The sequence below is a fragment of the Bos grunniens genome, chromosome 18 (genome assembly GCF_055505025.1).
Source record: "Bos grunniens cultivar Pamir isolate PY7600 chromosome 18, Bosgru_T2T1.0, whole genome shotgun sequence".
In the NCBI taxonomy this organism is placed as follows: Eukaryota; Metazoa; Chordata; class Mammalia; order Artiodactyla; family Bovidae; genus Bos; species Bos grunniens.
In genome coordinates, this window is record NC_141182.1 from 10,694,886 (window position 1) to 10,708,386 (window position 13,501).

At 51.0% G+C, this 13,501-nt stretch overlaps 1 protein-coding gene across 25 annotated transcripts in view; it reads left to right on the forward strand.

Moving 5' to 3' along the window:
- WFDC1 (WAP four-disulfide core domain 1) overlaps positions 1-13,501 on the forward strand; it is a 62,538-nt gene that overhangs the window by 40,710 nt on the left and 8,327 nt on the right. For 16 of the 25 annotated variants that reach the window (XM_086350159.1, XM_086350156.1, XM_086350161.1 and 13 more), the window contains 3 exons: positions 5,054-5,237; positions 9,749-9,832; positions 10,807-10,947. In XM_086350159.1, coding sequence (XP_086206285.1) covers positions 5,054-5,237; positions 9,749-9,832; positions 10,807-10,947 — 409 coding nt within the window. The remainder of the gene's footprint in view (positions 1-5,053; positions 5,238-9,748; positions 9,833-10,806; positions 10,948-13,501) is intronic. The other 9 variants (XM_086350166.1, XM_086350144.1, XM_086350155.1 and 6 more) reach the window with 1 other exon arrangement.

A 13,501-nucleotide genomic window follows, 5' to 3' on the forward strand; every position in this document is an offset into this window, starting at 1 on the left:
AGAGTCAGACCCAGGTTTGAATCTTGCCTCTGCTGCTGGCCAGCTGTTTGACCTGGGGCAAGTGCCTTCAGTGTTTCTGGGTCTGTTTCCTCATCAGTAAAGTGGGTGAATCACAGCCATGACCTTAGAGGACTGTGCTGAGAATTCAGTGAAATTCAGTACCTGTTGACCTAGCACGGCATTGGCTCACAGTGGGAGCTTAATAAATGCCACCTGCTCTGCCGTGATTAGGAAAGCTGCTGCTGCTGCTGCTAAGTCGCTTCAGTCGTGTCCGACTCTGTGCGACCCCAGAGACGGCAGCCCACTAGGCCTCCCCGTTCCTGGGATTCTCCAGGCAAGAACACCGGAGTGGGTTGCCGTTTCCTTCTCCAATGCATGAAAGTGAAAAGTGAAAGTGAAGTTGCTCAGTCGTGTCCGACTCTTCGCAACCCCATGGACTGCAGCCTACCAGGTTCTTCCGTCCATGGGATTTTCCAGGCAAAAGTACTGGAGTCGGGTGCCATTGCCTTCTCCGGATTAGGAAAGCAGACTGGCCCAAGTTCAGAGCCTGGCGCTCTCCATATGGTATATGTGCCTCGGTTTTCTCACCGCCACGGTGGGGACACAGGTAACCAGAGGGGAGCGATGGACGCCGCCTCTGGGGACCCTCAGAGAACAGTGCTGGGGCGGCTACTTCCTCTGAGGAACTCTGCCAGTCTGCCCGTGCCCCCATCCTCCTCAGAAATGACGGCATTGCTGCAGGAGGGTTTCTTGTTTAAGCGTCTTCAGATCCCAGTTACTAGCAGATCTTGAACTCCTTGGAGGCAGGGACCAGCTCAGAGGTTTCTTTTGCATCTGCCTCAGCATCACGCCTAGAGCTTCATCGTGTGTGAAGCTCTTGTGAGTGAATCGAGGGCGGGGAGGAGGGAGGAAGGAAGCAAGGAAGACCAACACGAAAGGAATAATAAAACCAAGGGATCAGCATTACTGATCTTAACCCACTCCCTCTGCAAACCCCTGCAGCAGGCACTTACTTCTGGGCCCATTTCGTAGGTGAGGAAACAGGCTCACAGAGGTCATTTTCCTTACACAGCTTCAGGGGTCCAAGCCAGACTCATCTGGCTCCCATGCCTGAGCTCAAATCCGTGACTGTTCGTGAGGTCACGGCCATGGCGCCATCCGCCTTGGTACACTTGAATGTGGGACACAGCTCTGAAGTTCTTGCCCCAAAGGAAGAAGAGGCTCCAAGGCGAGGGGTCTGGGGTCTTGGCAAGCCTTTGGCACCGAGGCCACTGACCCCAGGTTTATATTTTGGATGCTTTACTCTGACTTTAGAAGGGAGGCATGTAATACTTGGGCTCACGACCCTTCTCTGCCTATGGCCTTGGGCAAACCTTTAATTCTCTGAGCACCAGGGACGTGCCCCCACTGGACTCACTATGCGGATGCCAGGGAAAAGGTGCAAAATTAAACAAACATGAAGGGACACCGCCCACGCAGGGCCCACATGCAGGCTGAACGTGCAGGAGGCTGCTTGGCACGTGGTGAACCGCCGCTCGGTGTTGCCCATCTCTGGCACACCTCCATCATCCTCATGGTCACAGTTCCCATCAACCGCAAGGAAGATGAACGGAGCATGGGCTCTCCGCCACGCACAGTCAGAGGTGCTGCGGACACAGGTGGGAAGAAGACAGAGTTCCGAGGAGAGCACGTTGTAGGGGAGAAAAAACGCCACATTGGTCAATGCGCAGTCCCCCCAAGGGTGACGGAGGGTTTGGAGCTACGTCAGGCAGGCCGCGGGGAACGAGGGTCGCCAGCTAAGGGCATGTAGAGCAGATACCTGCACCGTGTCAGGGCCAGAGCTGGGCAGGCATCTTGTGCAAAGGCCCAGAGGTGAGACCTCAGAGGCGCCAGGGCACTAGCCAGGAATGAGCGAGAGGGCAGGAGGACAGGAGGGAGGCCAGAGAAGTGAAGGGGCAGGGCCGTGGGACCAGCTGGGGTCTGACCTTTAGCCGGCAGACTCTGGCCTTTAACCTTTAACCCTCTGGGGGCTGGGAAGGTAATCTATTTCTTTGATTAAAGTCTGTTCTTTCTCTTCCTAATCCTTTGTTTAGGACCCTCTGTGAGCATCACCTTGCTTGACATGAAATATTTTTCAAAACATTTAATCCTTTAATCTGGGCCCCTCCGTGAAATCGGTTCTTTATCACCCAGGGCCATCTGTTGTTCAGGCCTCACCATAAATCACTTGGGCGATTTGACTTCTAAGGTGCTTATCTCTTTTGTTCTCTCCCAATTCCGAGAAGCGACATCTGAGTTTTCCTCAGAGAGCCCTGGCACATCTAAACTGGATCTCTCAATGTGCCCCCCACCCCACCCCTGTCCTGTTGGGGGCTGCCCTTAGGAAGTCACCCACCTGGGAGGCATCGGAGGTGGGGGAAAGCATGTCCCGTCTGATCTCCGGGTTCTGTTAAATTTCATAAATGAGGCTCAATGTGAAAACAGGCTGGGCGGAAAAGCCGGCAGTCCCTTGCCAGTCACACTCAGCATCCCTGCTCGCCCTCCCAGGGAGGCCAGGGCAGCTGTCACCTCTGATTAGGATTCCAGTGGCGGGGCCCCAACATGGGTCCAGGGTCGCTCATTCTGAAGAAAATGAACTGGGAGTTGTTTGCGTGGGATGATGTGTATTTCGTGTAGCTTGGAAATTATTCCTGAGGATAGGGAATTGGTGGGGTGGGGCGGCCGAGCAAGTGGTGGCAGAAAGGCTGAACCAGGGCTGGAAGATCCAAAAGTTATAAGGTTGCCCCTTTTGTTTGTTTGGGCTTTGTTTCTGCCAGATGTTGGCTTTGTATTCTTTTTTTTCTTTTATTTGCTTTGCACAGATTAAGTGGTTTAGAAAAGGGAGAAAAGATTAATTCTCTGGATACAAAGTACTCCACTTAAATAAGCAACAAGGGTATACAGCACAGGAAATTACATTCTGTATCTTTTAATAATGTATCATTTGAATCAGCCATAAATAACTGAATCACTTTGCCATGTACCTGAAGCTAACACAATATTGGAAATCAACTATACTTCTATATATTTTTTTAAAGATGATTCTCTGGGTGAAGGGGGGCAGACACCCCACCCTCCCCGGGCCTTACCCCCCCCCACCACACTTGGTCACTGTTACCTTCCCCACCTGGCCCTCAGTCTTAGCCCCTGTGGGTCCCTGGGAAGTAGTTTGAAAACCACTGGTCTTTGTGACCCCCCCACCACCCATTGGTAGATGCAGCTATTCAGAACCTATTCTTGGTGATCTGACGCCCCCTACGGGGCACTGGGAGCAGCACATGGGGTTTGCAGCCACCAACTGGCTCGGAAACCTGGTGGCTCAGGTAAAGAATTTGCCTGCAGTTCAGGAAACCCAGATTCAATACCTGGGTCAGGAAGATCCCCTGGAGAAGGAAATGATTACCCACTCCAGTATTCTTGCCTGGAGAATCCCAAGGACAGAGAAACCTGGTGGGCTACAGCCCATGGGGTTGCAAACAGTCGGACATGACTGAATGACTGACACACAGTAGCTGCAGGGGAGGGACGTTCAGACAGCCTTGACCTTTGAGGGCATATGCCATTGTGTAGCTTGCCTTTATTTATTTTACTTAACATAAAGTTTTTCCTGTTAAGTATTTCTACTTGTAAACTTTTAATTGTCTTTAAATTGAAAAAAAAAATAAGTGTGTTCATGGCAATATATATATTGCAATAAGAAGAAAAAAGTGTTGACAATAGGAAAAATCTCCCTCAACTTCAGAACCTAATTCTTCTCTCCAGAGGTAATCTTTGACAACAGTTGCTTGTGTATTCTTGTATATCCTTCCAAAGATGTTCTAGGCCTGTATAAATATATGCATATTACATGTGTGTGCATACGTATATTTTAAAACATAGGTGCAGAGCATACAAATTGTTCTACACTTTAGTTTTCTTTACAAGCCACCATATCTTGGGGGATTGCTCATAAGCAGGTTTTAGTGGCTATATGCTATTGTAGTCTGCAGCAGTACATTATTTACTTGTACAAAGGGCAGAATTTTGAAATATATATATGTTGGGGGATTGGAGGATCAGTAGTTACAGTGTTTTAGGTGGGAAGAGTAGTTCAGACAATAGCAGGTGGTGGGGCAATCCAGGGTGTTTTTTTCACAATGATTTACTCTAACTGTGTGTGCATGAGTGTGTGCACGTGTGTGTAGGCATGTGTAAGACCTGCCCTCCAAACACCCTACCCTCAAATCCAGAAACCAAACAGTGCTTCCTGCACAGATGGCGTCTGGTGTCACAGGGATCCAGAGTGGCTTACCTGGCATGACTTCAGCTCTCCCAATCCCACCTCTAAAATGCTTGTTTTATTGGCCGGATGTGTCCATACTTCTTACATGTTAAATAATATATCATATTATTCACTTTTCCTGGAAACATAGTGCCTAAACGTGGGAAAATCCTGAGTCAGATTCCATTAAAATGCACTATGGAGCCAGCACGTAGATCAAGAAGCAGAACAGGGCCACTGTGTGTGCTCCTGTGACATTGGGGTTTCCTTTTCTTTTTTTTGCTCAGTATTATGTTTGTGAGTTTTATCCAAGTTGTCTGTTGTGTGAATTTATTCATTTTGTGTGTGATTTGTAAATTCTCAAAGTTCTATATAAACATATGGATGGATGATAAGTATATATGTATATACAGAAATTACATGTGTACATATCTATGTGTATGTATATATGTACATATATACCCTTTTATATGTAAATATATACAAATCTGTATATACATAAATACATCAGGATAGATGCTTGGTTAACATACTTCTCCAGATGCATTCATCTTTTGGCTGCTGCTGGGCTCACCATCAGTGAGCCCCACAGTTTGGGGCTCTTACAAAGAGAAACAGCATCTTTTCACGGTCAGAGCAACCTTCAGAGGATGGTTCTGCCAATGCCAGGACGCATTGGCTCAGAGAGGCCCAGCTATTCGACCGAGGCGCAAAGCACCCAGCACATCCCACTGATGCGCCTTCTCCCCGTAGGCGGAGGAGGTAGGCGGCTCCCGGCAGCCCCGCGCAGACCGCTGCCCACCGCCCCCGCGCTCGCTGCCCCCCGGTGCCTGCCAGGCTGCACGCTGCCAGGCCGACTCGGAGTGCCCGCGACACCGGCGCTGCTGCTACAACGGCTGCGCCTACGCTTGTCTGGAGGCCGTGCCGCCCCCGCCAGGTAGGATCACCCGGGCTGGGTGGGGTCGGGGGCGGGGAAATGGGCAGGGGAGGGGGCGGGGTTGGGGGGCCGGCGCCGCCGGGTAGCTGTCCTGCCTGGTGCTGCCTGCCTGCAGGAACAACTGGGCTTAAACCTGGGCCACCTAGGAAATGGGAACATAGCGCTCCTGAGGCAAGTATCCAGCTGCATGCAGTGAGCGCCTGCTGTATGCGGGGCTCACCTCTGCCAGCGGAGAACTACAGTCCAGAGGACACCCATTCCAGGGAAAATGTTTCCTCTTATGAAGCTGGGGGAGATTGCTCGTTAAAAAATCCAGATTTCCAGCTTTTCTTAAAAATACTGGCCCGCATTCCCTGGGCCACCATCTGCTGCAGCCTCAGGTGCTCCTACATGGCAGGGGGACCCCTCTAGTTTTCCAGAGACCCCACCAGGACCACCCAGTTCACTCATGAGGCCTGGTGCTGGGGGTATTTGAGATGGAGACCTGACACCTTAGCGATCCAGGGGAGGACGCAGACTCCTGGGTTCAGATCTGCTGGCCAGCTGGTGACAGCCTTAAATCCCCACCTGCAAAGCAGGAATGAGAACGCTCGGCTTCCAGCGAGTGCCAAGTCCCGAAGTGTTTGCTCAGCCCCACGTGGGGCTAGGAGCAGGGAATCAATACATGTTCGTTGAATCCTAATGGGAATCTCCTGAGAGTTCTCAGGGCATCATCTTTGGAGGGAGGTATTTCAGATCCCTTCTGGAGCGCTTGGGGAAGGGAGGGGTAGAAAGGGAGCCTGGGGGGATGGGGAGGGGGGTGGGGTCTCCACTGACTGGGGAAAACGTGCCCTGAGTGGGTAGGACGAGGGTAGGCAGGCGGTTTCTCTCCGTTCTGCTTGGGGCTGAGCCTTTGGAGCACAGAAGTCTGGTAGGACTGCACTGTCAGCAAGAGGCTCTGGTTCCCGTGGGCCTTCATTAGTAACCCCCTAACCCCCAGGCCTGCCAAAGCCAAGGTAAGAATGAACACACTCAGTTTTATTCAGGGTGAGGTCACAGGGATGACAAGGGACTCGGCACCCTTAATAATGCTCATAATTACGATCGGTGCTGCCTTTAAGCACTGCCTCTTGGCCAGGCTGGCTCCTACAGGGCCTCTTACAAGGACAAAATGGCACCCCTCCTGGTGGCCGAAGCACATAAAAGTATGCCTGTCTGGTTGGGCAAGTCTAAAAGATGTCCCCTCCTTTGGGCTGAGACAGGGTATAGGCACTCTAGCCTTACTTGCTGCCTAGAACAGGCAGTGCACAAACTGAATAACTGTCCATGACATTCCAAATAGCCTTTCCTTGCACTATGTCATTTAATGCTCACACACTCCCATGGAGTGGAGAGACCATTATCAGCCCTGTTTTATAGCTGAAGATACTGGAGCTCAGAGAAGCTCAGTACCTTGCCCAGACTCACCCAGCAGGCAGAACTGGAGCTTCAGTTTAGTCTTCTGACAATGGGGAAGTGTCCACTGCCTTAGGCTCTGAGTGTAGGAATGTGGGGCCTCTGGGCCCGTTTGTGGAAACCAGTCTTTCCCCCAGATACCCACATAGCTCACTTCCTGACCCTCTCAGATCTCAGTCCAGAGGTGATCTCTTTCTCAGGGGAGTTGTCGTTGTTCAGTTGCTAAGTTGTGTCCGACTGTTTGCGACCCAATGGACCGCAGCACGCCAGGTTTCACTGTCCTTCACCATCTCCCGGAGTTTGCTCAGATTCATGTCCATTGAGTCAGTGATGCTGTCTAGCCATCTCATCCTCTGCCACCCTTTTCTCCTTTGGCCTTCACTCTTTCCCAGCGTCATGGACTGCAGCCTGCAAGGCTCCTCTGTCCACAGAAATCTCCAGATGAGAGTATTGGATCAGGTTGACATTCTGTTCTCCAAGGGATCTTCCTGCCCCAGGGATTGGCCCCCATCTCCCGCATTGCAGGACTCTTTATCATCTGAACCACCAGGGAAGCCCCTCAGGGTAGTTTCCCTCTCTGTGATCATCTTTACTCTGGCCTTACGGCTCTCCTCTGGTTCCTTACTGCCTTGTGGGTTAAGCTTTCTTTACGGCTCAGTCTAAAATATTATACTTCATTTGTCTCCTGATTGTTCCCCCGACTTGAAGGTCAGCCCCATGAGGCAGGAAGTTTGATTTGTTTCAGTCATGGCTGTATCCCCACCATGTAAAAGTTACTCAGTGAAGGATGGACGAATCAGTGCAAGCCTGGCTCTCACTGGCCAGCAGGAAGAGTCGGCAAAGTATTAGTCATAATAATTGTAACAGTAATGTTTAGCACACGTTGTCTCGCCCTTGGCACTCTTGACCTTTGGGTTTGGATAATTCTAATTGGGGTGAGGAGTGAGGGGCTGACCTGGGTGTTGTGTTCATGGGATGTTGAGTGGCACCCCTGGCCTCTCCCCACTAGATGGCAGTAGTAGCCCCACCCCCACACTGGGACAGCCAAAAACAGTCTCTGGACTTCACTAGATGTTTCATCCGGGAGCACAAACGCTCCACATTAAGAACTGCTTGTCTAACATGACTAAGCAGCTTATACACTTCCTTGCAGCCTGCTTGTAAGTTCCCTTTCCCTCCAGAGCAGAACCTGAGATAACGTCTTGGGTGGAGGGAGTTTATCTAGTAGGTGATCCCAGAAAGTTCTAGTTGGAGAGCAGAGAGGCAAGGCCCCGGGCTTCCAAGCCTTAAAGGTCTGCACATTTATGGGAGGCCTTGACCAAATTTCAGTATTCCAAAAAGTATGTCAAAGTGTGGGCTTCTCTGGCAACTCAGCTATAAAGAATCTGCCTGCAAGGCAGGAGATGTGGGTTTGACCCCTGGGTTGGGAAGATCCCCTGGAGGAGGAAATGGCAACCCACTCCAATACTCTTGCCTGGAGAATCCCGTGGACACAGGAGCTTGGTGGGCTACAGTCCACGGTGTCACAAAGAATCAGACGTGACTGAGCACGCAGCACACACATAGTTGAGTGTGTATGTTCCCCTGCATAGGGTACATTAATACATTTTCTGTTTAGTGAAAAACAGCATTGAAAATATATTTTCTAACATTAAGCCTGAGGTGATGGGAAAAAGGAGGGAAGAAACAGAAGGCTGGAAATAGAGCTCTGGAACCATGACACCTCTCTCATTTGGAAGTTGCAAACAGCTGGTCTGGTCTGTTGTTTCCATTTTTACACCAAGAACAACCATCTTATAACCATATTGTACTCTTTTAAAGAAAAAGCTAACCAGCATTTTCACCAGTTTCCATCTCCGTGCTCTCAAAGCCACTAGGCAGCACATCAGTCTCTTTATTTTGCCGTGTTTTGGAGTCAGAATAAAGCAGCGGCCATAAGCAAATGTGATCCCAGACCAGTTGTATTTGATCTCCAAAGCACTTTTTAAAAAAAATTAATTGCCAACATTTAAAACCGAGTTTATCTTTTTTAAAAAAAAAAAAAATACAGACTTAAAAGTTTAAGAAAAAGAAAAAGCCACTCAGTGGTTAAGAGTCCAGCTTCCAATGCAGTGGGCGTTGTTTTGATTCCTGCTCAGGGAACTAAGATCCCCATGAGGCAGCTAAGCTCTCACATCACAGCTGTCGAGCCTGTGCACTCTGGAGCCTGCGTGCTGCAGTGAAGCCCCATGTACCGCAACCAAGACTCAGTGAAGCCAAATAAATAGTATTTAAAGCAGCTACAACACCCAGAGGCTCTGAGAACATGGGGAATGGTTGGCCAGAGCTGGCCAACTGCTGACCCGTTGAGGCAGAACACTCTCCAGTTGGCCATGGTCCTGCCTGGCCTGCTTTCTTCCTTTATGTTACTTCTCTGTCCCCAGAGACATTTGGGTTTTCAATCCCTGTTTGGGGGTTGGAAGACCTTCCAGTCTACTACATGGTCACTCTTCCTGTTAAAAAATGCATTGGTTAGAGAACAGGCCATAAGGCTGTAACTAAAAGATCCATAATGCAAGGGGCCCAGCCTATTAAATATTTCCTTCTCCCTTGGTTAAAAGGCCAGAATTGACAGATGGTCCATAGCAGGCAGGTGGCTCTGCTCCACAGTCACCCAGGAACCCAGGTTCCCTCTGTCTTGTTGCTCCACGTGATCTAAGTGGGCCCCAGACTGCAGGTTTCAGGAAAGAGAGGGAAGGGGACAGACAGGCATCAATGCAAGGGCAAGACAGAAAGCTGCATCATCACCTCTGCTCACATCCCATTGGCCAGAACTCGGTTTGCATGGCCATACCTAGCCACAGGAACTGCTGGGAAATGTAGTCTCCAGCTTGGCTATCCGATGCCTAGTTGAAACTCAAAAATCTGTTACTAAAGGGAAGAGGTGAATTTTTTTTCGGGAGAACCACGTTGTTTTGTCTCTCCTTTGGGAGGGTCAGTGTTTCTTCATGAGATGTGAGTTCCCCCATTCCCAGAGGCTGGGGCATTTCTTGGCTGCCTGAAGAGGGCATTGACATAACCATGCGTTATCTTATCAGTTTTAGACTGGCTAGTACAGCCGAAACCTCGATGGCTTGGGGGCAATGGCTGGCTCCTGGATGGCCCTGAGGAGGTGTTGCAAGGTACCTGCGGGGTGACGCCCAACCCGACAGCACAGCCAGGGTTCCCCCTTCTCAGGCTGCCCCCAGAAAACTGAAAACCAGGGGCAGCCTCTGCTCTAGGAGGCTGCTTGTCCTCAGATACCCAGCCCTCTTGAACTGTCCCCACCCCCATAGAAGAGTGTGACTGGGGCTTGGCCAGGCTCTCAGAATCCCCAGAACACCATAGGGTTCGACTGTCCCTGGGACTGGGGCCTCCTCACTGGGTGGAGAATTCGGAGGGAGGCGGGTGGGGTTTTCAGAGCCTTAAAATCACCACGTGGGTCCATTGTTCCCTGCCCACGAGGCCTCCTTGGGGGCGGGGGTGGTGGAGGACAGTTTCTGAAAGGGACGACAGGCAGGCCTGGGGTCTGGGCCACTGCGGGGGTGTGGGTGTGAGTGAACAGCTGGCTGTGTGCCACCGTGCTTTGTGGCTCTGCACACATACACGTGCACCACGTGGCCATTAGGGAGTGCGGCTGTTCGTGGAGCCCAGTGGCAGTGCTGTGGCTGTGTGTCTGAGTACTTGTGCAGCTGTGTCATGAAGATGTGTGTGACTATAGATGTGAATGTGTATGTGCAGGATGTGTTTGTATGTGTGTGCGTGCGGATACAGCTAATATGTATGTGTGTTTGTGTGTTAGGACTTGTGGGGTGGTGCAACTGTATATTTATATTGGGATTTTGGTGTGTAAGCATATGTATATATGTGACTGTAAACATGAACACATGTGTTTCAAGGTGTGCAGGTGAACATACATTATGTGTGTCATAATGCATGTGAGGGCATGTTTGGGGTCATTTGACTTTGAGCTGCCCCCGTGTGCATGTGTGTGTTTGTGTGTGTGCGTGCAGAGACCCCAGGCACAGCCTGGCATCTGGGTTGCAGACGAGAGGCGGCCCCTCTGCTCCGCTGGGGGCCACCCCTGAGCACCCCCATGTGTCCCCCCGCCCTGCAGCAGAGGCCTGCAGCACCACCGAGGATGGGGCCGAGCCGCTCCTCTGCCCCTCAGGCTACGAGTGCCACATCCTGAGCCCGGGCGACCTGGCTGCGGGCATCCCCAACCGGGGGCAGTGTGTCAAGCAGCGCAAGCCGGCAGGTGAGTGCGGACCCAAGCCCCACCTAGCTCTCCCCGGAAATCCCCCATGGGAGACCCGTCCCAGAGGAAAGCCTGGCCTCTGAGCCTGTCCCCACCCTCCCCCATCTCCCCCCACGGCCCTGCTCCAGGCCACCCCTCCCTCCTCATCTGCACAGGGTGAGGGCAAAGCCCAGCTCGCCACCGCCTGCCTGGCTCACCTTGGGGTCAGTTGTTTCAGATCTCTGAGCCTCAATTTCCTTATGTGTAAAATGACATCACTTCATGTTGGGTTATGGGGTGATGGAAATCACATGTGTGAAGCCAGAGCCGAGACAAGAGGTAAGAGGCGCTCAGTAAACACTGGATAATTTACTTCTATTAATATCTATCTATCCATTATAAACTGCACAGTATTTGAGTTGTCCGAGAACCCTTAACTTCCCCCTGCTAGGACCCGACTTAATTAATCTTTGTCTTTGGAGACAAGTCAATAAATAGTTTGGTGAAGGGCCTGAGTAGCGTGGCTTTAGTTTGCATGCTTTTCTCTGGGGTGAGGGGCATGGAAGACAGAGCAGAGGGGCGCTGCTGGGGGTACCTAAAGCCACTCCTGCCTCATGCAAGGTGTAAGGTTGAGAAGTTAGGCATGGAATTTGCCAGGACTATGTGCAAGGGAAGAATCGGGCAACCTTGTCAAAATTGAGCTCATCACCCCCACTTCAGCATCCCTCAGCCCTAATAGCTGAGGACAGCACCTCAGTCAAGATCAGGATAGTCACAGTGACCCTGTTGGCCCAGAGAACCCACCACATGCATTTTCTGCGGAAGCATTTTCCCTCTGATTTGAGAATTTTCTTTCTCTGAGGTGTTCCTGGAAAGATGTAGATGTTAAATCTCTTCTACATTTAGCAGTATCATCATTGCAAATAATAAAATTATGAGGCCATGCGACTGTTTCAAGGTATCTTTGTTCCCAGAATTCTGAGCTCCATTCAAAAAAAAAAAAAAGTTGCATGTAAAAGGTTCATAACCAACCGGAAATCTGAGATTTCTCCTTCATCCCACTTGCTGTTAGGCATATGAGTGGGTTCTCCAGCCAGAGTGGCCACTTAGCCCCTCTCTGCTGCATGTGGCATGTAGCCCAGCCTCTTGAGGTCTCACTTTCCTTATCTATAAGCTGGGCTAATAATAGTTAAGCTAGGACTTCGCTGGTGGTCCAGTGGTTAGGACTCCATGCTTCTGATGCAGGGGGTGCAGGTTTGAGATCCCTGGTCTGGGAACTAAAATCCCACGTGTTGCGAGGCACAGCCCCCCCGCCCCCCAAAAAAATAGTTAAGCTACTTCACAGACTCTTTGAAGAGCCAGTGAGTTAATCCATGTAAACCACGTCTGTAGTTTCTCAAGCATAGATCTGAATCCATTCTGTTCACCCCACTGCCGTCTGTAGACACCACAGGTAGACCGGGCCCCCCACCATCCTCAGTTGCTCAGCCCCAAGGACAGGCCAGCCTGTAGGAGCCTGCTGGAAGGAGCAGCCTTTTCCAGAAGAGAGCTGGTAGGGGCAAGGGCTGGGGGCCAGGGGGGCGGGCAAGTCAGGAGTCCTCTGAGCTGAAATGTCATTTTTATAACCGGAAAGACCTGGAATTACCAGGCCTTTCTTATTGCCTGATCGCGCTCATTCAGTTACGTGATCTCCAAGACCAGGGTCAGTCAAACAAGTTCAGACCGGTTCTTGAGGAATCAGACCAATTCAAAGAAGACCACTTGGAGGTTGGAGATAAGCAAAGGGACGTTCAGGTGACTGCACAGATGGTGCCTGAGGTTGACAGAGGCCCCCGTGGGTGCTCCCCTGATCTCAGTGCAGGCCTGCAAGGGGAGAAGTATGACCACAAGCAGTGTCGAGTGTGGTTAAGACTGTAGGCCACACGGCATGTATTAAATGAACCCTAAAAACGTATTCCAGTACAGTCACATGCACTCAGTCATGTCCGACTCTCTGTGACCCCATGGACTATAGCCTGCCAGGCTCCTCTGTCCATGGGATTTTCCAGGCAAGAATACTGGAGTGGGTTGCCATTTCCTTCTCCAGGGGATCTTGCTGACCCAGGGATGGATCGAACCCGTGTCTCCTCCATTGGCAGGCGAGTTCTTTACCACTGTACCACATGGGAAGCCCCTCCAGTATACAGTAGATGCAGATAAATACCACTTACATGAGGTACTTAGAATCATTGAATTCATAGAGTCAGAAAGTACACTGGTGGATGCCAGGGGCCAGGGGTGGGGGTGGTATGGGAGCAGGGATGAGGAGTTAGTATCTAATGGGGACAGAGTTCAAGGAGGAGAAAAATTCGGGAGACGAGGATGATGGTGAGGGCTGCACAACAGTGTGAATGTACTTAGTGCCACTGAGCCGTACAGTTGCTGCTGCTGCTGCTAAGTCGCTTCAGTCGTGTCCGACTCTGCGACCCCATAGACGGAAGCCCACCAGGCTCCCCCGCCCCTGGGATTCTCCAGGCAAGAACACTGGAGTGGGTTGCCATTTCCTTCTCCAATGCATGAAAGTGAGAAGTGAAAG